At 51.6% G+C, this 26,885-nt stretch overlaps 1 protein-coding gene across 2 annotated transcripts in view; it reads right to left on the reverse strand.

The window, feature by feature from the left end:
• EPHX1 (epoxide hydrolase 1) overlaps positions 1-26,885 on the reverse strand; it is a 34,902-nt gene that overhangs the window by 451 nt on the left and 7,566 nt on the right. The window contains exons 1-8 of one of the 2 annotated variants that reach the window (XM_055323564.1): positions 24,766-25,116; positions 18,321-18,508; positions 15,855-16,035; positions 6,403-6,630; positions 5,761-5,890; positions 5,109-5,314; positions 4,201-4,309; positions 488-613 (exon numbers count right to left, since the gene is read on the reverse strand). In XM_055323564.1, the coding sequence (XP_055179539.1) occupies positions 488-613; positions 4,201-4,309; positions 5,109-5,314; positions 5,761-5,890; positions 6,403-6,630; positions 15,855-16,035; positions 18,321-18,508; positions 24,766-24,835 (1,238 nt within the window). In that variant the 5' untranslated portion in view covers positions 24,836-25,116. Of the gene's footprint in view, positions 1-487; positions 614-4,200; positions 4,310-5,108; positions 5,315-5,760; positions 5,891-6,402; positions 6,631-15,854; positions 16,036-18,320; positions 18,509-24,765; positions 25,117-26,885 lie in introns of those variants that run through there. The other variant, XM_055323565.1, reaches the window with a different exon arrangement.

The raw sequence follows: 26,885 nt of genomic DNA on the forward strand, positions 1-26,885 counted from the left end.
CTAGAAGGGGCAGAGGACCCAGTGAGGGGTGAGGTGGCCTCCTGGTCCCCGTCTTTGCCCCGTAGCAGGGGTTCCAGGATGGGGTGGGGGTCCGTTCACCAGCCACAGGAAGCCGTAAGGAGGAGGACAGACCCAGGGCTCTAACCACCCCCTCCAATCCAACCACTGGGGGCCTTCTTCTCTGGACAACATGGCTGAGTGGGAGGGGGCAGCTTCTCACACCCCCAGCCAGCTCGCACTTTGCTCCTCTTTCCTCAGAACCGTCACTGCTAGCCGGGCCAGCATCCTGGTGGCCTGCGGCCAGCTTGCTTTCCCTCTGTGAGCTCATTACATCGTGTCCTCATCCCAGGCACCTGGGCACCTGGCAGGCAAGGCTGTACTGTCCCACTGTCAAATATGCCTCCTTGGGGTCGACAGCCGGTGGTCCTGCTGCTCCCAGCCCAGAAGCCCGTGGGCAGGGGCCCAGTGTGGGCTCAGCCAGACTCACCGGTCATGCGCGTTGGCCATGAAGCCCTGCCCCAGGTTCTCCTTGTAGAAGCGCTGGGAAGAGGCAATGGTGCCTGTGGTCCAGTAGAGCATGACATTGGTCAGCAGGTCGTCCAGGGAGAACTTCCTACGAGAGCAGAACCGGAAGGCGGCTCAGGGGCAGGCTTTCAGGCTGCAGGCACAGGCCAGGACCCCCGCCATCTGTCTGGCTTCCTCGTCAGAGTGCACCCAAGGTTGGGCACGGGCAGGCTTGGCCCAGGGTCGCCAGCTGCCACAACAGGACCAGGCTATGGTGGCTGCCTCTGTCATCCTGGGCAGTGTCAGCGCACCCCCTCCTTGCCCATCCCCAGAGGCTCAGCCCAGGGGACGAGCAGGCGAGGTCAGCGGGACCCAGGGGCTTTGGGCTGGTCACCACCCCTGGGCCCTCTGTACAGGCCACCCTCAGGCCAGCCCCAGGTGGCCTCACCCCGACCAGGCCCTGGGTGGATCCCAGCTTCCAGGCCCTTAGAGCCCCTAGATCCACCTGGCATTGCCTGTAAGCCTCCTGCCAAGCTTGTGTCATCCCATGTGGGAGCCATGGGGCCCTGCAGACACCTTGCCACTCAGCGCAGGACACCCCTTTCTTCCTCACCCCGGGACTGCTGAGTGGGGGGACCCCACCCAGGCAGCAGGCCTCCATGCTTGGCGAGGAAAGAGCCATTTGGTTCTTACTGTTGGGGCACATGTGGTCTGTGGACCCTGAGACTCCACATTCCCCTGGCCCCACCTGCCCTTGGGCTCACTCTACCCTGTGTCCAGAAGCCCGGGAGCCCGCCATGGGTCCCATTGCACGTGCCCTCTGGGCATCCACCTCTGCCCCTGTGCCCCCCACTCATCTTTGCCCCACCAGCCTCTGCACTTCCCTCCCAGGATAGCACCCCTTGCACCCGGACCCACTGGCTTCCCTCCCCATCCCTCTCACTTCTATGATACACCCTTGATGCCCTCAGCCCTGTACCTTCTGCAGCCCAGACCCACCTGATGGTCTAGACCCTGGGGGACTCGGGCTCTGTGGAACGGACGAGTCCCCACCATCGGGTGTCTGACAGCCCCCTACCCTGCCTGCCTTTCCCCCATTCCAGGAACAGCTCTGCTCAGGCCCTCCCTGTTCAATTCCAGATCTGGGGGCTTCCAAGAGCTCTTGCCTCCCTGCACCCAGCCTGCAGCCTCTATCTCTCCCTTCCCAGCCCACGGTCTGCTGCCCAAGGCCCCCGAGGCCAGCCTTCCTGCCTCCCCTGCCTCCCCATGCCTCAGCACCCCTTTGCAACTGTCACCCCTTTGCTCACCCTTGCCCCCCACTCAGCTAGGGGCTTCTCACTAGGCTCCATCCTCCCCCTGCAGCCAGGAGGCCAGAGCTCCTCCGTGTACCCGGGAGGCTGCTCCTTGGCACTGCCTGCTAACCATCCCCCAGAGCAGAGAAGGTCATCTCCTCCTGACCCCTCCGTGGGCTCCAGATCTCAGCTCCCCCCCAGCATGTCCACCAGAAGTGGGACCACATCTCTGTCCAGCCCCTCCTCACTGACACAACCCTCACACGTGTGCTCACACATCTGTATACAAATCCACATACATACTTCACAATCCAGAAGCGCTTCTGTTTCTAAATGCCACACACTGCAGGGGCTCCTCCTCCTTAAGCCCTATTTCTGGCCTGAGCAGGGAGGAGGGAGGTAGAACCTTCTGCCCCTGCTCCTCCCTCCCCCCTCACTGTCCCCTTTGAGCCCTGGTAGTCCCTGCGCCCCTCTCCTCCCTCCCTGCCCCAGCCCCCCAACAATCCCTGCTCCTCCCTACCCAAGGCTCTGCTGACGTCACTGCTGCCTGAATTGAGGAACTTGCGGCAGCTCCACTTGGCTCCCCAGCTCTTGGCCAGGAAGTTTGGTTGATTAATCAGACGCTGATTTGCCCAGAAAGGCCAATTTGCTGAACTTGCTTGTTTGTGTCAGCTGTTTAGCTGTAACTGGCCAATCACATTTTTCTCTGGAGCACCACATTTTAAGGAACCTTTGATTCACCGCTGCCCTGCTCCCATTGGAGCGGGTGAGGGGCGCAGGGTGGGATGTTAGCATTAAATGTGAAAACTTCTCTGAAATGATGAATACGTTCACAAGGCATCTTCCCCTTTAGAAATACACTCCTGGTGGCTCAGCGGTTTAGCACCAGGTCGAGATCCTGGAGACCCGGAATCAAGTCCCATGTCAGGCTCCCTGCATGGAGCCTGCTTCTCCCTCTGCCTGTGTCTCTGCCTCTCTCACTGTGTGTCTCTCATGAATAAATAAATAAAATCTTAAAAAAAAATACACTCCTTCCTCTCTAGCAACAGCAGCATGGAGCAAGAGGAGAGAAAGATGAACTTCCTTTTAAATGTTACTGTGGTGACAGGATGGAATCCAGTCAATGAGAAGTGAATGGTCAGAATCAACATTTAACTTGGGAACTAGGAACTTTCAGCGAGGTGGCCAAGGGCTCCCATCTCCCCCTCAGCTCTGGTCACAGCTTGAAAAGGACCACAGCACCCATTTCCGCCCGAGCATTCAGTGATCTTTCTAGACTACAGAACTGAGCACGGCTGTTCCCTGCTCGAAGCTTTGGTGTGTGTGGGCAGGGGGCCAGGCAGCAGTGCAGGAACCCCAGGCCCAGGGCTGGGGGGATCAGTGGGGGCCTCGAGCCTTGGCTGCAGGGACTGTGGGCAAGGAGCAGGGCCACCCCTTGCCAAGGAGCTGCTGATGGATCCCTGTTGCCCCTGGGTCCTGCCCAGTGTGGGGCAGGGAACAGATCCCAGGGTGAGGGCTTGTGAGGGGCTCACAGTCTGGCCCCCGTGCACCTGCTCCACGCCTCGGCAAAGTCAGCCTTTCCAAGGGCACCTCACTTGTCTACCACTCCAGCCTTCACTTCTGCTTTCCTCTCTGCCTGCATTCTCTTCTTCTACCCTTTCCACCGGCAAACTCCTACCCATCCTTCAAGGCCCAGGCCTAATTGAATTCTCCCAGTCATTTCCCCTCCCTGCCCCTTAGACAGAGCAAATCCTCCTTTCTCGGGACTCCCACAGCCTTTCCGAGCTCACCTCTAGTATGTATTTGTCGAGTGCCTGCTGCATACCGGGCCCCATTCTAGGAGTGGGGCCTAGAGCACAACCTACACACGGTCCCTATCCCCGAGGTGGGAGCCAGCCCCATCTCTCCCTCCTCCCACCCCAGCACTGCGTCTGGTGCCCTGGGTGTCCCCAGAGCAATGAAGAAGGGGATGGGTGCTGGAGAAGCTGGGTCAGGGCCGACCTCCTGGAGCCTGAGTTGGGCCAGAGGCCTGGGAATCACATGCTAAAGAGGCCACGGCCTCCACGGCTGGCTTCCCCAGGGCACACATCCAGGTGGCCACAAGCCTCGCTCTCCTGGGTACGGGAGGAGGAAGCCCCGGCTGCTCCCCCTGGACCCACTGATCCCAGAAGGGGGCTGTTTAGCAAATGGAGCACAGACATTCTGAAGCCCTGCTTCCTATTCTTGACCACTGCACTGTGAGGCTTGGAGCGAGTGGCTAGACCTCCCCGTGCCTCCACAGCCTCATCTAGAGGAGCTGGGGCTGTGTTCACCAGGTGAGGGCTTGAGGGGCATTGGGCAGGAGGTGGACGTACTGGCCATGGCTGCTGGGACCTGAGCAGGTGGTTGGCAGGTAGGGTCTCACCTGTCCAGGCCTCCATTCTCCAGGTCTCGGAACTCTGGGTTGGTCCAGGTGGAAAACTTCTCCAGGATATAGGCAGCCAGGCCCACGGGAGAGTCATTCAGAGCACAGCCTGGTGTGAGGAGAAGTGAGGGAGGAACTCAGGCCTGGGACCAGTGAGCAGGCCGCCAGGTCATGGGGTGATGCAGCTCTGCCCTAACTCCTGGGATGCTCGTGCACCCCCCATCTACATAATCCTCGGCCTTGGAACTCCCATCTGGGAAAAAGTGGGGGTACTGCCCCCACTGCTTCTGGGGGATCCATCCATTGCATGGGGAGCTTCGGGGGACCCCGATAAGAAATATGTATGAACGCTGTTTTTAAAAAAGTGCTGTTTGGGGGCACCTGGCTGGCTTGAGATCAAGAGCATACGACTCTTGATCTTAGAATTGTTGAGTTTAAGCCCCACAATGAGTGTAGAGGTTACTTATATAAATAAATAAACTTTTTTTAAGAGGTGGGGTTTTAAGTTTATACGCTCAGATTAGTGAAAAGTAAGAAAGAACCTGAAAGTCCAAATTAGGGGAACAGTTACAAATGAATATTGATGCCCTCCAGCCCCCCAGTCCTGGAGCTGCTGGGCCCCCAAGTTCCCTCCCCGACTCAAGCTCAGGGCGCAGGGGTCAGGGGACCAGGGCATGGTGCCCACTGAATCAGCTCACACAGGCGTCTGGAATGTTCCGGCCATGCACTGGCTGACCTATGCCCAGAAATGCCGCGAGAAACAGAGTTCGGTCCCTCCCGGGAGGTTTTCACCCTGTGAGCAGCATTGCTGGGGCAAGTGAGGGCCCCTGGCTGGCGCCTGGCTGGGTGCATGGAAGGGTGTAGGCACCTCCTGGGAGGAGGCTGCAGTGTCCTGAGCGTGTGCTCACCCACAGTGTCAGGCTTGGTGCACTGGATGTGCATGTAGCCGCTCTCCCTTATCAGGCTGTAGAAAACCTTCTCCTTGAAGGGGTACAACAGCTCCAGATCCCTCTGGGTGTAGCCGAGAAGACTCAAGATACGCCGTCCCAAGAACAGAGTCAGGATGTAGGGACCTAACACCAGAGCCATGTTCAAGTGCAGACCTTTCACGTGGCTGAGGGCAGACAGAGGGTCCAGGTGAGGCTGGCATCAGGGCTGGGGGAGGCCATGGGGCTGAGACCCTTGCTCTGGCCCCTTTGGGAATCTGTCCCTCTGGGGTGGCCACTGGACATGGAGGAAGGGGTTGGGAAGGAAAATACAGCTTCCAGAAAGTTGTGGTCTCTTCCAGGACATGGGCCACCAAAAAGGTCTACTTTCTGACTTTTTCCTCGTCTGGCTGGCCCTCTCTGCCTGTGCACCTGGCCCAGAGTCCCCAGCCCCATGTGATAGCAAATAGAAAGGGAATGCACGTCAAGGTGCCCCAAGCACAGCAGGGGGACGGGGGACCTTTCCTCCTCTCCTCTAGGCCCACAGGATGCGCTGTAGCTCAGACGGCACGTCCGGGCAGACCCTGTGGCCCTGCACAGATGGCCGTCTCACATGCCCAAGAGTGACCCTCACCTGGGTACCATCTGGGCCATGTTGGTACAGATCAGGGACCCCCAGTCCCCACCCTGAATGTAGAACTCCTGGAAGCCGAGCCGCAGCATCAGTTTATAAAAGATCCTGGCAGTGGCCACTGAATTCAAGCCTGGTTTGAAGGGGAAAGAGAAGAGAGTCACAGAGATGTCACTCCTGGGGCCCTCTCGGGCTCCTATGGAATTCCTCACTGGCCCCCTTGCCCCATGCTGGGGTGACAGCAGCTCACAGTGGGGGAGGAGGCATCTTAGGGCCCCTGGGAGTGCGACCCAGGGCTCAGCAGGCGGTGTGGAGAGAGGGGCAGTGCGTGGATGGCCAAGCAGTGAGGGTGCACGGGCTTCGGCCAGCACCGGTGAGGTTCTGTGGGCTTGTACTCCCTGCGGGGCTTGGTGAGCCTTGCTGGCCCAGACGTGGACCTGCTGCCGTGCGGGGAGCTCCTGAGGGCGTGAGAGTCCAGGCGCCCGGGCTAGCACTGGCTGCTCAGGGCCGCGGCCCTGCCCGCCCCTCACCCACTGCACACGGCAGGGCCTGGGCAAGTGCATGGGCCATCCGAAGGGAGCCGTCCCAGCCCCATGCCCGCCTGCGTGAAGACCTGGCCCCCACCGGCGCCCCCCACCTCCCTACCTTTTTTGGAGGATGCCTCCGAGAAGCTGTAGCCAGGAATGGAAGGGCAGATAACTTCAAAAACATGCTCGTCGCTCAGCCCATGGTTCTTGGGGTCAGTCAGGAGCGGGATGATCTTATAGAACTCGTAGAAGGAGCCAGGCCAGCCGTGTACCATCAGCAAGGGCTTTGGGGTGCTGCTGGACGGCAGCTGGGGGGGCTTCACGTGGATGAAGTGGATGTCCAGCCCTGGGGGACAGAGCACAGTCAGCGCAGGGTGGAGAGGACCCCAGAGCCGGGGAGGCTGCAGCCCCGGCCCTCAGCGTGTCCACCCAGGCTGTGCTCCCTCCAGAGCTCAGCCAGCAGGTGCCACGCCCCCAGGGCCCCATGGCAGCGGCCACCCACCGCTGTGCACCCACCCCATGCTCCAGCTGCACAGGTGCCCCTCCTGGCCTTCACAGGTGCCCTGCAGGGGACAGACCACTGCCATGCCCCTTACCCAGCAGATCATGAGCCCTGTGAGGCCAGGGCCGGGCTGTTCACACACTGCCAAGTTCCCAGAGCCCAGAACACTTCGTGGCTCATGGTGGCACTTGGCAAATGCTGCTTAATAAAGACAGGGTGGTGGGGTGCCTGGCTGGCTCAGCCCATAGAGCATGCAACTCCTGATCTCGGGGTCCCCACGCTGGGTGTCAAGGTCACTTAAAACTAAAAAAAAGAAACCTTAAAAAAAAGGAGTAGGGGAAAAAAACCTGTATATTGTAGCATTAGAGGCTGCAACAGATTATAGTTTACACTGTAATACAATACACCTGTTTAAGATGACAGTGCAAATATGTATTCATTTAACATATAAAACAGTTCAAAGTGGTCAAAGCAAATTACCAAGCCAAATATCTAATTTTTGAAAGCAGTCCTATGTGTGCATATTTATACACCGTGTGTACATGAACTGTATGTGTATGTATATGTATGGATAGGTAAGTATATGAACTCATATGTATATAAAATTTTAAATTTGGAAGGATAAACTACAAATATATATAAAGTTGTCTCTGAGCAAGATAATTTCAAGTGTTAATTTATTTTTTTACTCTTTCTGTCCCTCCTAATTTTTTTAATTTTTAATTTTTTAAAGATTTTATTTATTTACTCATGAGAGAAACAGAGAGAGAGGCAGAGACACAGGCAGAGAGAGAAGCAGGCTCCATGCAGGGAGCCCGATGTGGGACTCCATCCTGGGTCTCCAGGATCACACCCTGAGCCGAAGGCAGGCGCTCAACCGCTAAGCCACCCAGGTGTCCCCTCCTAATTTTTTGAAAAAAGATTTTATTAATTTATTTGAGAGAGAGAGTACACATACCAGCAGGGAGGAGGGGCAGAGGGAGAGGGAGAAGCAGACTCCCTGTGGAACACAGAGCCCAAATGCAGGAATCGATCCCAGGACCCAAGATCATGACCCAAGCTAAAGGCAGATGCTTAACCCACTGAATCACCCGGGCACTTCTGGATCTCCTAATTTTTCTATAAGGGATGTAAATTCAATGCATAACTTTTTAAAGTGGAGAAATGTTTTCAAGGTTGAGTCGAGTGCTGGACCCTTGGAACACATCCAAGCCAAGGGTGGGCAAGTGGGTTCCAGGCACCCCCGAGCCCCTCTGAGGGCAGTCTGTTCCCAGTCAGGTAGATGGCCCAGAGAGCGCCTGGAGACCTGCACCATGACTAGCTAATGTTCTGGTCAGTTGTGAATTCATTACATAAATAACATATGTTTACCATAAGAAATGGAAAACAGATAAATCAAAAGGGGGGAAAAGCACATGAAGAGAACATTGTGTTCTCTTTCCAGAATTTTAAACATAAATCTGTTATTTTGGAACAATTAAAAAAAAATAATCCTGATGCCCAACGTGGGGTTTGAACTCACGACCCCAAGGTCAAGACTAGAACGTTCAGGGCACCTGGGTGGCTCAGCGGGTTAAGTGATCGACTCCTCGGCTCAGGTCGTGATCTCGGGGTGGAGCCTACTTAAAAAAAAAAAAAAAGGCCTGTGCTCCACTGACGGAGCCAGCCAGGCGCCTTTATTCTGGAACAATTTCAGATTTATAGAAAAAGAGTGAGGACAGTACAGGAAGTTCCCACGAACCCACACCCAGCTTCCCTGTCATTAATGGCTTACGTTATTCCGGTACATTTGTTACAAGGAATGAACCAGTACTGATGCGTTAATGACTCCATTAAAGTCCATAATTTCTTCAGATTTCCTTAGTTTTAAAAACATTTTTATTTTTATGGTAGTAAGAATATTTAATAGGAGACCTCCGTCCTCACAAACTGTTAAGTGTGCTATCAACAGCGGGCATGCCGCAGCCCGGGATGTTTCTAGAACTTAGGCATCTGGCAAAACTGAGACTCTATACCCCTTACCGAGCATTTCCCCGTCTCTTCATCTCCCCCGTCCTGGCCCCCACTCAGCCCCCTCTGCTTCTATGAGCTTGGCAATTCGGGATCCCTCCACAGGCGGGATCATGCAGAATTTGTCTTCCTGTGACTGGCTTATTTCACTCTGCAGAATGTCCTCCAGGTTCATCCATGATGTCCCCTCGGGCAGGGTTTCCTTCCCTGCAAAGGCTGAATAACACCACTGTCCACAGACGGTGAATACAGCTCAGATGTCCTTAACTTTTACCTAACATCCTGTTTGTGTTCCAGGATCTCATTGAGGACCCCATGTTGCTTTCATGTCTCCTTAGACTCCTCTGGATTGGGACAGTTCAGACTTTTTTTTTTTTTTTAAGATTTATTTATTTATTTTAGAGACAGGGGGTGTTGAGGGGGAGAGGGAGAGAGAATCCCAACCAGACTCTGAGCTGAGCATGGAACCTGACATGGGGCTCGATCCCACGACCCTGAGACCCTGAGATCCTGATCTGAGCTGAAACCAAGAGTCAGATGCTTAACGGACTGAGCCATTCAGGTGCCCCGCAGCTCAGACTTCTTAAAAAACAGTCACAGATTATAACCTTCTTCAAACAAAACCAGAACTCTACATACATTCTATTTTGTAACATGTCCTTCTATGTTGCTATATTTACGCCTGGTTTGAAGTTCATTTCAGAAGATATCCTTACCTCCTTCGGGACACACTGCACAATGTGATATGATTTCCAATTCAAATGGTCACACTGTCATCTGAGGGAATTCCACACAGATGCACAGGTGCTGGTGTGCACAGCAATGCCTAGAAGCATGTGTGCGAGGGAACCAGAAACTGTCCCGGGGTGGGAAATGCTGGCTGGGGGAAGGGTTGAGACAGAGATTGCCTTTTCACTGCTTCCTTATAGACTTTTTGAGTTTTAAATATTTGAATTTTAGAAATGAAAAAAAAATGTTAAAAGCCCATACTTCCTAAATATGGGGGTTTCCCTTGGAGGAGGAAGCAAGTCCCCTCAACCTCACCCGCCCCTGTTTCCGGCAGATCTATGGTCTGCAGCATGCTGCAGGGTGTTGCACGCCCAGCTCTGAATTGGGACCGCCATCCTGGGGAGGGAGCTGAACTGCACATGGGGTTGGTCGCAGCCCTCTGGGACGACTCAATGCCCAAAGTCGCCCCCTTTTGGAGCATCTGCACTGTTCTTCGCTGTGATGCCCTGGGGAACCCAAGATGGTCCAGGGGGTAAGGCTTCTTGAGCCTGCAGCCTCCAGGAAGGGAATAGCCCCCTAGGGTTTCTTGCCGCTGGATGTTTGGAGGTGCTGGTTCCTCCTCTTGGACTACCTTCCTCACATTAGTGGCAAACTTCTATTTATCCTTTAGGTCTTAGCTTAGATGCCACCTCCTCCAGGAAGCCTTCCATTACATTTCCAGGTGGCAGTGGGGCTCATGAAGCTCCCAGAGCCTCCTCCCTTGCAGAACCCCTCACCCTGTACTGTAAAGGTAAGCATCACCCCTGAAAGAAGGCAGGGACCCTGTTCTCTGCACCCAAAACGCCTGGATGCAGGAGGTACCCTGTCAGCCTCTAACAGACGACCAGTGAAGAGATGCAGCAACAGAGTGATCTGAATCAAGATGAGGAAACCAGGCAATGTGGCACCAGAGATGCGAAAGGCAACATTTGGAAATTTCATACAAAGATCTATATGTACTTTGGCTTGGATGAAGTGGCTCAGATTCTCTTGTGAGGCTCATGACGAAGATATCCAAGTCCCTGAAGGGTACAGCAACAACTGCTTTATGTTTAAAATTAGTCCTCATCTCATTAGTTACAAGTTTAGAAACCTAGCTCTATATTAGGCCTCTGAGTTCAACTTACAAATATTATCCTCTCTATATTGCTAAAATGTTATTATTCTTTTTAAAAGATATTATTTTTAAGTACTTGCTACATCCAATGTGGGGCTCGGACTCACCACCCTGAGATCAAGAATCACATGCTCCACCAACTGAGCCAGCCAGGTGCTCATGTATATTTATTATTATTTTTAAATATTTTATTTATTTATTCATAAGAGATACAGAAAGAGAGACACAGGCAGAGGGAGAAGAAGCAGATTCCACACAAGGAAGCGGATGCAGGACTCAATCCCCGGGAATCCGGGACCAGGCCCTGAGTCAAAGGCAGACGCTCAACCACTGAGGCACCCAGGCGTCCCCTGTATATTTATTTTTTTTTCCTGTATATTTATTAATCTAAGCAGTGTTGAGAGTTATTCTCCAGAGGCCTTTGATTAATGAATGTTTGCATTTTTAAACTTGCTTTAAACATGGTATAATTTCAATTTCCTTTTTAAGAACTTTAGTTGATCTGCCTGACTGATACATCTTCCACATACTTTAAATTTAAGAATTTTAATAAATTTATGACTGTGGTAAAGCCTAAATCTTCCAACACTTCATGTAAACTCAGGAAGATTTTCACATAAAATCTGAATCCATTACTCAGTTACACACTCTCAGTTATAACTCAAAAGTCCATTACTTGGGGGACTCCTGGGGTGGCTCAGTGGTTGATCATCTGCTTTCAGCCCAGGGTGTGATCCTGGGGTTCCAGGATCGAGTCTCGTATCGGGCTCCCCGCAGGGAGCCTGCTTCTCCCTCTGCCTGTGTCTCTGCTTCTCTCTCTGTGTGTCTCTCATGAATAAATAAAATCTTAAAAAAGTCCATTACTTGAAAAGGCCAAATTGTCTTGAACATTACAAATATTTAAAATTCCAAAAATGCAGTTTCCTTAACATGAACCACCAAATAGTATGACAACCCACAGGATGTGAGCAAATATTTGCAAATCCCACAGCTCATATGGGACTGATAGGCAGAACAAGAGAAAGCCTCAAATCCAGCAACAACAAAAACCCAACTATCTCTTCAAAAATGGGCAAAGGACTTGAACATTTTGCTAAAGAAGATATACAAATGGCTGGCAGTGCAAGAAAAGATGCTCAATCTCATTAATCATTAGACAATCATGCATCAGAACCACAATGAGACGCTGCAGTGCGCCCATCAGGATGGCTAATGTCACGTGTTGCTCTTCCCGGAAACAGCCAGATGTGATCTCTGAAGATGGCTTGCTATTCACTTGACCCAGAAAAGTCATGCAAATCAGGAGGTTCAGATCTTAGTGTTCACTTTAACACAGGTAAGACTGCACAGACTAGCAAGGACAGGCATATCTGAAAAGCCACCAGGTACATGAGGGGTGTCGCTTTGCAGAAGCAGCATGTGCCACACCATCGCTGTGATGCTGGACTTGGCAGGTGTGCCCATACTGGACACAGGCTCGGGGCCCCAAGAAGAGTGCTAGAATTTTACCTCATGTATTTAAAAACACAGAGAGTAATGCTGATCTGAAGGGTTTAGATGTAGATTCTCTGGCCAGAGCACATCCAGGTGAGCAAAACCCCTGAGATGTGGTGCAGAACTCTCAGGACTCATGGTCAGACTAACCCATTGCATGAGCTCTCCCTGCGTCATGGAGACGGTCCTGACAGGAAAGACAAGATTGTTCCTAAACCAGCAGAGGAGGCTGCACGGAAGACAAAGACATCCCAGAAGAAGCTGAAGAAACAAAAGCTTATGGCCTGGGAGTAAATTCTGCATAAATTAAACACAAATAAAAGTTAAAAAAAAAAAGGATATAACAAGTGTTGGTAAGGACATGGAAAAATTGACAGTCTGGGGGTGTCGGGGTGGCCCAATCAGTTGAGCGTCTGACCCTCGGTTTCATCTCAGGTCGTGATCTCAGAGTTGTGGGATCGAGCCCCCACATCAGGCTCTGCACTCAGCATGGAGTCTGCTTGAGATTCCCTCTTCCTCTGCCCCTCTCATTTGTACTCTCTCTCCCTCTCTAAAATAACTAAAACAAACTTTAATAAAACCTAGCAGTCTTGTACACTACTGGTGGAGATTTAAAATCGTGCAAAAATAGTAAAATATGGAAAATAGTATGGCAGTTCCTCAAATAGCTAAACACAAAATTACTATTTGACCCAGCAATTCCACTTCTGGGCATCCCTCCAAAGCACAGAAAGCAGACACATGAACAGATACTTGTGCACCCACATGTTTGGCAGCATTATTCACAATAGCCAAATGTAGAGGCAGCCCATTCATGGACGGGTGAACGCATGAACAAAATGTGGTCTATCCATGTAATGGAATACTATGAAAGCCTTAAAAAGAAAGGGAAATCTGACACTTGCTACAAAACAAATGAAATTTGAGGACATTGTGCTGAGTGCAATAAGCCAGGCAGAGAACAAATATTGAATGACTCCACTCATAGGAAGTACTTAGGTACAAAATTCATACTTAAATTCACAGAGTGCAAAAGTAGAATGATTTTCAGAGGTGAGGGAGAGGGGAGAAATGAGGGCTTATTGTTTAACAGGGATGCAGTTTCAGTTTTGCAAAATAAGAAAGTTCTGAAGATGGATGGTGGGGATGGCTGCATAATGATATAAATGTGCTTACTGTCACTTTTCTGGGGTATTGCATACGACAACAGTCAAAATGGTCAACATTCTGTTATGTATATTTTACTATAGAAGAAAATAAATACATAAAAAAAGATTTTATTTATTTATTTGCAGGGGCAGAGGCAGAGGAAGAAGCAGGGACCTCCCCCACCCCTGCAACATGGGACTCAATCCCAGGACTCTGAGGTCATGACCTGAGCCAAAGACAGATGCTACACTGATTGAGCCACCCAGGCTCAGTAACACTATGAACTTGATTTTCCTAAACATTTCTATGTGTTTACAAAGATTTTATTATTTTACTTTATTATTACTTTTAAAAAGATTTTATTTTTAAGTAATCTCTACACCCAATGTGGGGCTTGAACCGACAACCCTGAGATCAAGTTGCATGCTCCACCGACGGAGCCAGCCAGGCACCCCAGCATTTCTGTTTTATTCTAAATATTTCTGGGGTTAACATATGCTTTCCCAAGAGACAAACAGATCAATGGAGCAGAACTGAGAGCCTGGAAACCAATCCAGGCATATATGGTCAACTAAACTTTGACAAGGGAGCCAAGAACACTCAATGGAGAGAAGATAGTCTCTTCAATTAATGGCGCTGGGATAACTGGATATTCACATGGAAAAGAATGAAGCTGGACCCCTACCTCACACCACTCACAAAAAATTAACTCAGAATGGACCAAAGACTTAAATGTAAGACCTGGAACCATGAAAGATCTAGAAGGAAATAGACACAAAGCTCCTCAACACGGGTCTTGGTGACAGTTTCTTGCACGTGACACCTAAAGCTCAAGCATCAAAGTAAAAAAATAAATAAGTGGACCAACATCAAACTAAAAAAGCCTCTGCACAGCAAAGGAGACCATCTACAAAGTGAAAAGACAGCCTGTGGGATGGGAGAAAATATGTGCAATCCTTACATTTGATAAGAGGTTCATCTCCAAAATACAGAAAGAACTTATACAACTCTGTAGCAGAAAAGCCACCCAATTAAAATGGGCAAAGGACCAGAATAGATGCTTCTCCAACAGACATGATGGCCATCCAGATGGCCAACAGACATGGAAAGATGCTCATCATCACTTAGCATCAGGGAAATGCAAATCCAAGCCACAGTGAGATCCCACCTCACACCTGTCAGAATGGCTAAAATTAATGACACAGGAAACAACAGGTGTGGACGAGGATGCAGAGAAAGGGGAACCCTCTTGCACTGTTGGTAGGATTGTAAATGGGTGCAGCCACTGTGGAAAACAGTATGGAGGTTCCTCAAAAATGAAAAATAGAATGGCCATATGGTCCAGCATTCCAATTTGGGGAATATATATATAAAAACGAACACACTAATTCAAAAAGGTATCTGCACCCCATGTTCACTGCAGCATTACTCACAGCAGCCAAGACACGGAAGCAACCAGTGTCTACGGATGGATGAATGGAGAAAGACATTGTGGTACGAATGTGTACAATGGAATATTATTCAGCCATTAAAAAACGAGGAAATCCTACCACCCGTGCAAACATAAAGCCTTCATTACACTAAGTGAAGTAAGCCCGACAGAGAGCGACAAATACTACAGGATCTCATGGATACCTGGAATCTAAAACAAAAACTAAAAGTGAACTCAGGAAAAGAGATGAGACATGTGGTTACCAGAGGCGGGGGGGGGGGGCGGAGGGAGGGGGTCAGGAGGTGCAAACCCCAGGTGCGAGGGTCGCAGGCACTGGGGGGTCACGTAGCGGACACTGCTGTGGGGTGCACACGGAAGTTAAGAGTCGATCCTGAGTTCTCACCGCCAGGATGAAAGTTTTTTCTCTCTTTGTCCTGTGTCTGCACGAGAAGCTGGGTGTGAGCAGGACCCGCCGCGGTGATGGTTTCACAACGACTATAAATCAACCCACCGCGCTGTACGCCTCACACTTACACCGTGAGGGATGTCAGTTATTTCTCAACAGGGGGGAAATGCGTTTCCACTGAGGGAACTGTGACCTCACCCCAAATGATCTTGAGGTTGCCTTGCCAAGACAATCTGGGAGGTCCCTGCCCTCCCAGGTGAAGCCCTCCCAGGTGCGGAACAACCTACCACACAGACGGACACGGGCTACAGAGCTGCCGACAGAAAGGGCAATACTTCTTCAGATCCCGACATATCCCTTGAGCAGCCCTCAGCAGACCTCACCCTCCCGAGGGCTGGAGCTGACCCATGCCACGTCAGGCCCACGACTCCGCTCCCTCCCCTCAAAGGCTGTCCCATCACTGGACCAGATTCTGCATTTCTTTGGCTTTTAAACTATTTATACGTTTTCCTGTCTTGCTCTAAGGCCCATTGGATTTGTTGGGATTCTGTCTCTTTCTGCTCCAGAGGTGACCCTGTAAATACCTCTTGAGGACCAGTATTTGGATTCTAAGTTGGGTCTGAGTCACATGGGCACCTGCCAAGGCTACCCCTGTGACATACCTCCCCCGGCAGCTGGTGCTGTGAACATACCTTCGATCTTAGTCTTGAAGTGAGGGTACCTGTTGAGAATCTCCACCTGCTTTCTCCAGTCAAACTCATTCCGCCAGTAGGAAAGGATTTTCTTCAGATACTTGGAGTTGAAGCCATAATGGAAGCGCCCATCCTCCAGAGGTGGAGTCAAACGGACCCTGTCGATCCTCTGATGCAAGTCCTGGAGCAAAACGCAGGGCAAAGCAGGTTTGGTTCCAGAAGACAGAGCAAACCCTGCAGCCACAAGACAGTGAGACGGGAGAGGCAAAGCTATGTCCCACGGGAGGGTGAGGAGGCTGCTGGTCTGCAGACGTGCACCCTGGGTGGTCGGGTTTACCCCAGAAGGAACCTCCATGTTTCCCACAACAGTGGCTGTTCCGAAAGACTATCCTCACTTTCTAAAACAATTTCTTTATTTGAGAGAGAGTGTGCATGTGTGCAATGGGGGAGGGGTAGGGGAGAGGGAGACATAATCCTGAGCAGACTCTGTGCTGAGCATGGAGCCCCACGAGGGACTCGATCCCACGACCCTAAGATCATGACATAGCTGAAACTAAGAGTCGGCTATTTAAACCAACTGAGCCACCCAGGCACCCTTATGTTCTCCTCCCTTTTTTAAAAAAAAAAAGATTTTATTTATTCATGAAAGACAGAGAGAGAGAGAGAGACAGAGAGAGAGAGGCAGAGACACAGGCAGAGGGAGAAGCAGGCTCCATGCAGGGAGCCCGATGTGGGACCGATCCTGGGTCTCCAAGATCATGCCACAAGCTGAAGGCAGCACTAAACTGGTGAGCCACCTGGGCTGCCCTGTTCGCCCCTTTTGACTTCACCTTTACTTCTCCTTCTGTTTTTAAACATATGAACAATACGCATTTTTAATTTATTGAGTCTTATGCGTGGTAGGGACCAGCAAGTTGTTTCTGTAAGAGGCCAGACAATAACTATTTTAGGCTTTTCAAGCTGCCTCTGGTCCACTCTGTCCTTGTAGCATGGAAGCAGCCACAGACCAGACGTGGACAAATGGACACGGCTGGGTTCCAATAAAACTTTATTTATGGACACTGAAATCTGCATGCTGTGTGATTTTCACATGTCACGAGACAGTCCTTTTTTTGATTATTTTCAGCCATTTAAAGATGTAAAAACTATTCTCAGCCTGGGGGCTGTAGAAACAGGTGGTAGGACGGATTTGTCCCGGGTTGTGGTTTGCACTGAGGAAAACACTGTAACTCAGCTCGAATCAGAAGGACTGACCAGGAGAGAAGGCGCAAGCCCCCTGGGCGAGCATCAGGGGAGAAGACCAGCCAGGACCGGGACGTCTCTATGGGCTCACAGGGCCTCCCGGGTGTCACCTGTAGCCAGTGTCCTCCCAAGCACTCCAGGCACACAGACTGGGATGTTTTAGACTGAGTCTGAGAACCCAAGGAAGGCAACATCCTCGGGGCCCAGCCTCCTGAATAGGAAGGCATCATCTATCCTACCCAAGGGGCCTCAGCCTGGTTTCTCTCTCGAGTGCAGCCCGATTTCTGCTTTTTGCAGAAATCTCACTTTTTGTTGGCACATTTTATGGCATCTATGCCTATGAATCCCTCAGTTACCCTTCCTCCATGCCCATTCCTTCTCTGGGCTACGGGACTGTGAGTTATTTGCTCTCTGCTCTTCTCCCGGCACCCAGCACGCACCTGTATACAGCAGGTGTTCCGATACGCACAGAAGGAGAGGAAGAACGGGTGAGGACGTCCTGGGTCCCACTCACCCTCCTGGCCCTGCAGCCCATCCCACTGGATACCACCCTCCCACCCAGAATCAGAAGGGTGGTGTGTGGTGTGTGTGGTGGAGGGACATAAGCACTGGAGTTGGACAGATCCGAGTTCAAATCCTGCTTCTCATCTTGGTCCCTGGGATAAACTGCTTTACCCTCTGAGCTTCAATTTCTGCATCTGGAAAGAGGAACAACAGTCCTCACTACAGGGATTGGATGTGACCATGAGCACCGGCACCACAGCAGGAGCGTAATCAGTGCTGGTCTGGGGTAGCTTCTCTGTACCTGAGCATTTGATGTCCCCATGGCCTAGCTTCTTACTCAGGAAGAACCTCCGCCCAGGTCCTGATGAAAACCTGCTGGCTTTGTCCTGCAAGCCTACTCCGAGGGTTTCAGAGGGGCCCAAAGGAGAAGGAAGCAACTGCTTTCCATGAGCTTTGATGCACATGCCAGGGGCCAGCTGGCACCCCCTCTCACCTGGGCGCTGCCGACCCATGAGCAGGGGGGAAGGAGGAGGCAGGGGAGGAGGGGGCAGAGGGGATGGGCAGATGGCGTGGGCCGGCCTCTGTGCACTGCCCGGCGGCGGGAGAAGAGCAGAGGGAGACCCATCCCTGGGCAGGTCCCCCCAGGACCCACGGGCGGGGCTTCTCTGCCCTCCACGCTGCTCAGTCCCTGCTCAGTCCCGCCTACAGACGGCACCCTACCTCTATCTCCTCCTCGGAAGTCTCCACCTTGAAGGGGCGGACGCTCTCGTCCTCCGGGGCTGTGGGCCTTGCCCCAGGTCCCCACCAGCCATCTCCCAGCGGCAACGTCTCCTCCTTGTCCCGGGAGACGAACCAGTAGATGACGAAGCCCAGCAGCAAGGCGAGGATAATTTCCAGCCACATGATTCCTGCAAGAGAGAGGCGTGTCCATCAGCCGCAGAGACCCCCAGGCAGGCCCTGACCCCGGCCTGGATGCCTGTCCCCACCTGCTCTCCCATCTAGCCCCTGGCTTCGGGTACTTTATTTTTTTACCCAAGATTTTATTTATTTATTCATGAAAGACACAGAGAGGCAGAGACATAGGCAGAGGGAGAAGCAGGCTCCCGGTGGGGAGCCCGATTAGGGCCTTGATCCTAGGACCCCAGGATTATGCCCTGAACTGAAGGCAGATGCTCAGCCACTGAGCCACCCAGGTGTCTCTCATTCTTTTTTTTTTTTTTTTTTTTTAAGTAAGCACCACGCTGGGCATGGAGTCCAAGGTGGGGCTCGAACTCACGACCCTGAGATCAGGACCTGAGCTGAGACCAAGAGTCGGACCCCTAACCAACTGAGCCCCCCAGGCACCCCAACTTCACATATTTCTGACCTAAGAAAAAGAATGTAAGCATCTGGAAGAATTGGAAAAGGAGAGAAAAAAGACAAGAGTCATCTACAACCACACTGAGCTATGAAATTCATCCTTCCAACTAGAAAAATATGAGTGTTGGGCGCAGGGGCTGTACTTCTGCGGCCGTGGGTTCCTCTGAGGCACCTCCAGCTCTGGAAGCTTCTCTCCACCCTCTTGAGTGCTCCCCCTCTAACCACCCAGCGCTGGACTCCGGAGCTCTGCCCCCTGCTGTCTCTGCCAGGGACCTGTCCCCATGCACACCAGGGACAAGCAGGCTCCCACGGTCAGGAAGCAGGCAGAGTGTGAGGTGGCCGGAAGATGGCCACACATCGCAGTTGTAATTTTAAAATAGCTTTAGGAGACAGAATTCATGTGCCATACAATTCACCTGCCTGAAGTGTACAATCTGGTGGTTCCTAGCACCTTCACAGTTCTGTGTGGCCGTAAGCACAATTCTAGAACATTCCACCACAAAGAGAGACTCCTTAGATCTCAGCCCCATACTGCCCCCACTGCAGCCCAGCCCAAGGCAACCACGAATCCGCTTCCTGTATCTGTAGACCTGCCTGGCACATTCCTAGAAGCTTCCCGATCCTGCTTGCCCTGAGGTTCCCTCTTGCCGCAGAAGTCCCCCTAAACGGGGCCACCAGTGGGCTGGTACTTGAAGTCCTGGTCTGAGGGCGCCTAGAACTCTCCAAGCTCCCTGCCCTTATTGCAGCACTGAGAGATGGCATGCCCCTTGCTGCCCTCACCCCAGGGACGCAGGGGCGGGGGTGTGCGCCTCCCCGATGTGGTGTCTGCTCGCTGTCTGGGAGGGTGACAGGCAGTGTGTGTGTGGGCTCACTGCCTGGGAAGGGAACAGGCAGTGTGTGGGGAAACTTCCTCAGGGCTCTGCTCTGAGCACCCCATGTCATTTGGCTCATCTAGTTATCTTAACGGTCCCATTTTACAGATGAGGAACTGAGGGCTGAGCAGCATGTCCAAGCCGGGAGGGCCCGTAAACGGAGGAGGCAGGTTGGAAAGCAGGCAGCCTGACCAGCAGCCCCAGCTCGAACAACAGCCTGCCCAGACCCCCTCTGCTCCCTGTGCTTGGTTACTCAGGCAAGAGTCCCTGTACATGGAACTGTGTGCCCCTGGAAGGGGCGCTAATTCAGCCCTAAATCCTCACTGTGGGGGCACCTGGGTAGCTCCACTGGTGAAGCATCTGCCTTCAGCTCAAGTCATGATCTCAAGGTCCTGGGATTGAGCCCCAAGTCAGACTCCCTGCTCAGCGGGGAACCTGCTTCTCCCTCTCCCTCTGCCTCTCCCCCTGCTTGTGTTGCTCTCTCTCTCTCAGATGAATAAATAAAATCTTTAAAAAACAAAAACAAAAAACCTTATTGTACCTTGTTTGTTAAAAAGATTTAAAAAAGTGGCTAGGAAGCACCTGGTTGGCTCAGTCCTTTGGAGCTTACAACTCTTGATCTCAGGGTCGTGAGTTCAAACCCCATGTTGGGTGGAGAGATGACTCAAAAATTAAACCTTAAAAAACATTTAAAAAGACCTAGAGGTGAGTACTGATAGAGCCTCACCTGTCCTGCCACAGAGCACCTGGGCCTTAGGCAGACCACGTGACTCTGCTCCAGGTTGCTGGGCTTATTGATGCAGCTCTTGGCCTTTGCCAGAACGTTCGCTGCTGGGCCTGTGGTGGGGGGTGGTGCTGGGCAGGTGGTTCTGGGAGCTAACTCAGCAGGAAGTTGGGCCCCATTTCTGTGCCTCAGAGCACCGTGCCCTGCAGGTGTCTCCCTACTTTTCCCTCCTCTAGCTAGGATGCAATCTATTTCTTGTGCCCAGCCCCCTTTGCCACATGCAGCATGCTCTGCACAGAGGCACTCAGAGCAGTGCAGCCACACCCTTGATGTGGCCGGGAGGCAGACTCAAGTCAGACATTTCCCTCTTCAGTGGCAGGTGTACGTGGAGCACACCATCAAAACCGTAAGGGAGGCAATTTCTAGAGAGAAACCAGGATAAATCAAAATCCAGGAGGACAATTTCCTACAATCTCTCTGGAAAACTGGTAGAGTCTACTAGAACTGGACGTTTACAAAGTCTATGCCTCTGCAATGCACCCGTAGGTATAGACCCAACCTAAACATGCCCACGTGTTTGCCCAAAGCCATAAACCAGAACGTTCACAGCAGCTCTATCCATGGAACCCTCAGATGAGAAACGACCTACGCACCACCCGTCACAGACTGGTGTCATCACGGTGGTATGCCATGCCAGAGGACGAACCGTCTATGCTGTACACACGACATGTGACCCCACAGACAGGGCCAAGCCAAAGTAGCCAGACACAGAAGAGCACACATTGCACAAGTCCCTTTATATAGAGGTCAAGCAAAACTATAATCTGTGATGAAACACAGATGTTTTCCTCTGGTGGTGGCAGCCGGGGTGCAGCACTCACATTTTTGAAAGCTACACAGAGATTACAATGTACAGAAGGGACAGGTCTGTACGCAGCCTGGGGAAGAGACATGAAGATCATGGCTTGGTCAGGTGCACGGAGTTGTCGCTGCAGGAACCCTGTTAGGAGCCTGGGGTGTCCACAGTCACGGGCCTCCCGAGCCTGCATGCTGTCCCCAACTGTGGCAACCCGCCTGGGCTCTCTCTACTAAGCAAGACCTCCTGATTCAGAAGTCACAGGTAGCCTGATTTCTGGGAGGGGGGGGTGCGCGCAGAACAGACTGATCACTGGGTTCCCTGGTGGGTGGCACACTATCTTCCAGCCCCACTGCACACCAAGTAACATGCGAACCCCTTGTGGGTTTGGGGAAGCATGGTGGACCATCTGGTGTTACCATACAAGGGCCCAGCCTGGTTTTCCTGGAGAACCCCCATTCCAGGGGACCCCTGAAGTCTAACTACCATGACATTAAGAACTGGAACATCTTGGAGTTTACAAAAAGGGAGCCTCTGCTGTTTCCAGTGGTTGGAATCCCAGTGCCACCACTTAGCAGGAAACCATTCGGAGCATCTGTGGCCTTGTCTGTAAGATGGAGATAAAAGCGCTGGCTCAAAGCAGGTGCTCTGCCAGTGTGTTCCTTCCCTTCCCCCTAAGTCCTGTCTTACTGTGTGGAATCTTCAGGCTGGAAGAGACCCTAGAGCCATGCTGCAGCCCATGTGCACAACAGGCTGCGAGACTTGCTTGGTGCGTGCATGGCATGAACACCTGTGGTCTGGGAGTATCTGCTCCCCGCGGACGTGACTTGGGAGGAAGATGGTATCGTGATGGATACCCCTGGCTATCAGCATCCTGCAACACATGTCCCTGGGCAGGAGATGCCTGTCTATTTCCGTCTGTCATGAGGCTCCCGCAGTCAGCTCCTGCTGGTGTAGAAAATACTCTACCTCCTTCAAAACGTGGATGTTTGGGAGCTACTGTGAAAACATCAGAAGTAATGCTCTCCAGGGCCAGCGTGCCTGCTTCGTGGTGTGGGCTCCTGACACCACAGCCAGGGCGGTGAGCTCCGAAAGCTCCGGCGCCTATTCCATCCAATTCCGTTGTTCTGTGTTGTTCATTTTGTAATGCACTTCCCCAGAACACAGACAAAATGCTCTGCTGGGAGAGCCACGGGGCAGGGGGCAGAGGGGGGAAGGCCTCTGATTGAAAGCATTTCGTCCTTGGAATCAGGCTACCCTCCCTAAAAAATGATTAGCCTGCCTTGTAAGGAGAATGTAGTTTTTATTGTAAACCAGCGTCATTTCTTTCTTTTTAGCATAATCACTGGAGGACGATGGTCATTTAGTTACAGGAGACTGCTCAGAGGGACCCTGACAACTCAGATAAGAAATGAGGTCGTGCAGAGTGGAATTCTCCAAATTCTACACTGAGGTCAAGTTCTGGGCACATACTCATGAAACTAGGGGGGAAAAATCAGGGATCAGTTTAGCATGAAGCAGTTCACTGAGTAACATGGTGACCTTAGAACTGAACATAAAAGGGGCACCTCGGTGGCTCAGTGGCTGAGCATCTGCCTTCAGTTCAGGTCATGATCCTGGGGTCCTGGGATAGAGTCTCACATCAAGTTCCCTGCAGGGAGCCTGCTTCTCCCTCTGCCTGTGTCTCTGCCTCTCTGTGTGTGTCTCTCATGAATAAATAAATAAAATATTTTTAAAAAAAGAGAACTGAGGGCAGTCCCAGTGGCGCAGTGGTTTAGCGCCGCCTGCAGGCCAGGGCGTGATCCTGGAGACCCTAGATCGAGTCCCGCGTCGGGCTCTCTGTATGATGCCTGCTTCTCCCTCTGCATGTGGCTCTGCCTCTCTCTCTCTCTCTGTCTCTATGAATAAATAAATAAAATCTTTTAAAAAAAAGAGAGAACTGAACATGAAGTACTTGAAAGTGATGAGGGATGCCCATGGAGCAGCGGATTCGCCTTCTCCTGCCTTCCTGCGCCTGACGTACAAGGCACAATGCTAAATACACAAGGTCAAGTAAAGTAGGTGCTTACATCTCCGGCCCAGGTGCAGGAAACATCCGTCTAATAGTTTAAATGAAGCTGTCTTTCTGTTCTGCTCAAGGCAGAAACACAAGTTTCCGAACAGACGATTCATTTAAGGAACAACATTGAAAGCTCAAGTCGACTCTTTTGTGACTTGAACTTGGTCTGGGAGGTATCCGGAAGTCATTTAGTCCTTTAAAGCAGGTAACAGATCTGGACTGGCGCCTTGGAAAGGTAAATAGCAGTTTGCTTTCTGGACCACAGATGAGCTCAGCAGTCACCACGTGTGGGTGACAAGGAGCTGGGTTCTTTGCAGGCACAAGGGGTAAGCAGGAGGAGGTCCTGTCCCAGCAGGGCAAGTGGATGGACAGCACCACCCTTCCAGTGACAGACACAAAGGATTCTCAAGGAGGGGGTCACAGAGCAGAGGCTTCAAGGATAAATAGGACTTCACTAGGCAGAAAGTAAGAAAGCACACGCGTGAGTGAGGAGCCACAAGGGTCCACACCCGTGTCCGGCATAGGCGTTGAGTTGCGAGCTGCAGGGTGCAGTCTTTGCACTTCGGTCTGCACCAGATGAATGGGGTCCCTGCCTCTCTCGTTTGTAAATTGTTAGTGCATCATGACGAAGCCAGGAGTTCCAGCTCAGAAATCAAGGCGGCTGTTCCGATGACCCTTCTGTAGCTGATCAGCCGAGTCTCCAGGGCGGGGTGAGGAAATGTGCCTGGGGAGGTGAGCGCATCACAGCCACGTGAGACAAACGTGGCCTAGCCCCGTGACTGAAAACCCAGCACTCTGCCCTCGTGGCCTGTAGGGAGCTGGATGATCAGCAAATGTGCCCTCGGACTGACGCAGAGTGGTGAGTGGCCAGCTACGTTCTCTCCTTCTTTCCTCACTTGGGAGTTTTATTTCAGTTGGTAAAGCCCAGCCACACACCATTTCTTGGCCCTCCCTGCAGGTCAGTCTATGGTGTGATCATGTGCTGACAAAGAGCTGTAAGTGTACCCGGGGCAGAGCCAGCCATGGCCCAGACAGCATTTTGTGTGAATTAGGAAAAGACACCCATTCTTCAAAACACGATTAGAAAATTAATCTAATATACTGCTTTGGTTGTAAGATGCCTCATTGCCATCTGCTAGGAAGGACTTGTAAATAAATACACAGATCCATGATGTGGATGACGTGCACGGCATCCTCTAAGATTGCACAGTGCACAGTCCGCACAAGGGTGCATGGGTCCTGCACAAGTGTGGAAGACCACATAAAGAGCGCTGACTCAGCTGGGAACCACTCACCTTTTGCCCTTCCCCTTCCTTCTTCATGCCTCCTAGGATACAGGTGCGATGCTTGGACTCTGGCAGCCATTTTGGGCTGTGAGGTGATCTTGAGGAGAGAGGTCAATGCTAGGACAATGATGGAGATGTTGGGTTCCTGCTGCCCGTGGCGCCAGCAGCCCAGTCCTGGATTATTTACTCCAAACTTCCTTCATGTGACAGGTAAACAAACTTTTATATTGTTGAAGCCACAGTCACTTTGAGTTTCTATTACACAGAGCCTAGCAGCACCCTAATTGCAAAAGTCAGGGGGCAGAGAAAATAGATCCAGTCCCCCCTCTCCCCGTGGATAAACTCTCAACAACAAATGCTCAGTCTTCAAAATGTTCTGTGCTGTATTCGTGCTCCATGGCTGAGACATTTATCCGATGACCAAACATCCTCCTGCAGCCTGACCAAATAAAAGATATGTTCTCAAAAGAAAGGCATGGCAGCACAGTGGTTGGGGGGCGGGGGTCCTGGGAATAGGCGCCCTCATCCCTCTTGAGGACAGAAAAGGGTGTCTTCCCACTTGGCCACAGCATTCAGGCTGCTTTTTTGCATGATAAGCAATTCTGTGACATCTGTCAAAATGTAAAACTCGGGGATCCTTGGGTGGTTCAGCAGTTCAGCATCTGCCTTCAGCCCAGTGTGTGATCCTGGGGTTCCGGGATCGAGTCCCACGTCGGGCTCCCTGCATGGAGCCTGCTTCTCCCTCTGCCTGTGTCTCTGTTTCTCTATCTCTCTCTGTGTGTCTCTCATGAATAAATAAAATCTTTAAAAAAAAAATCTAAAACTCATGTGGTCCCTGCCCAGCTCTTCCGGGCTGGAGTTCCTTTCTCCAGAGCACTGAACTTGCATTTATAGAAACTGTCATATGCTCAGGAGGATTTGCTGCAGATGTTCCCTCCTGGTAAGAAGGAAGACTGCAAACAACCTGAATGTCCACCAGCTGGGGATGGAAATAAGAGACGGGTTTATCGATCCAATCTAGGGCAGACCTCCCCAGATGCGCCCCTTCGGCACAGTGACTATTTTAAATAAAAGTCACTTACGAGACAGGAGGTGCTTTGAGTCTCAGACCCTTCTCTGCCCCCCCACCCCAAAAGCAGGAAACAAACCTCCCATGTGAAAAATGCCCTTCCTGTTAGAAGAAGGAAAAAGATACCTGCACCGCCAGAGATGTGGACCTGAGGGCCCAGAAAGCTGATGATGTGTGTCTCATCTTCTAGCCTTGGTCTACATTCTGATTAGGATTCCCCGTTGCTCAAAAACACCCGTCTTCTTTATCCTCTCAATTCCTCACAAATTTATTGTCTCTTTGTCTAAAAGTATAAAAACTATCTGCCTTGGTCAAGATCTCCCTGATAGTTAAATGAGAACAGCCGGCATACTAAACGGTGCACCTGCATGGACCAAAAACACAAGCTGTGGACAGTGGCAGTTCACTTGGATGCCCAACACAAGGGAACAATCTTTTTTGCTTTTTAAAGATTTTGTTTATTTATTTGAGAGAGAGTGAGAGGGCATGCAAGCAGGGAGGAGCAGAGGGAGAGGGAGAAAGTATCTTCAGCAGACTGTGTTCAGCACAGAGCCCCACACAGGGCTCAATCCCATGACCTTGATATGACCAGAGCCAAAATCAAGAGCCAGATGCTTAACCGACTGAGCCACCCAGGGGCCCCACGAGGGAACAGTCTAGCACTGAATAAGCTTTTATATCTTGAAAAGAAATAATCTTTTACCAAATGCATGTACTATCTACTCAAAAACAACATAATCATACATCTCTTACATGACAAACCATGAAGGTGACAGTCTGCCCTGTGACTCAACTTCAACAGTGAGTCAGACACCCTCTTGACACCAGAGCCACACAAGACCTGCTCACGTGGCTGGGATCCCACTGTGTGATTTCCTCGTGGCCAAGAACCTGACGGCCCATGGGCCTCTGAGGGCCAGCGGCAGGTGGGAATGTGAAATAAATGGGTAAACAAAGCTGATCAGGTGGCCAGAGAACTGTGTCCACATGGCGCAATCCTTTCTGTCCACGTGGCTCCCACTGCCACCTGCCCGGGTCTAACTGGGACCCCAACGCCCAC

Source organism: Nyctereutes procyonoides, unplaced genomic scaffold, assembly GCF_905146905.1.
Source record: "Nyctereutes procyonoides isolate TBG_1078 unplaced genomic scaffold, NYPRO_anot_genome, whole genome shotgun sequence".
Lineage (NCBI taxonomy): Eukaryota > Metazoa > Chordata > Mammalia > Carnivora > Canidae > Nyctereutes > Nyctereutes procyonoides.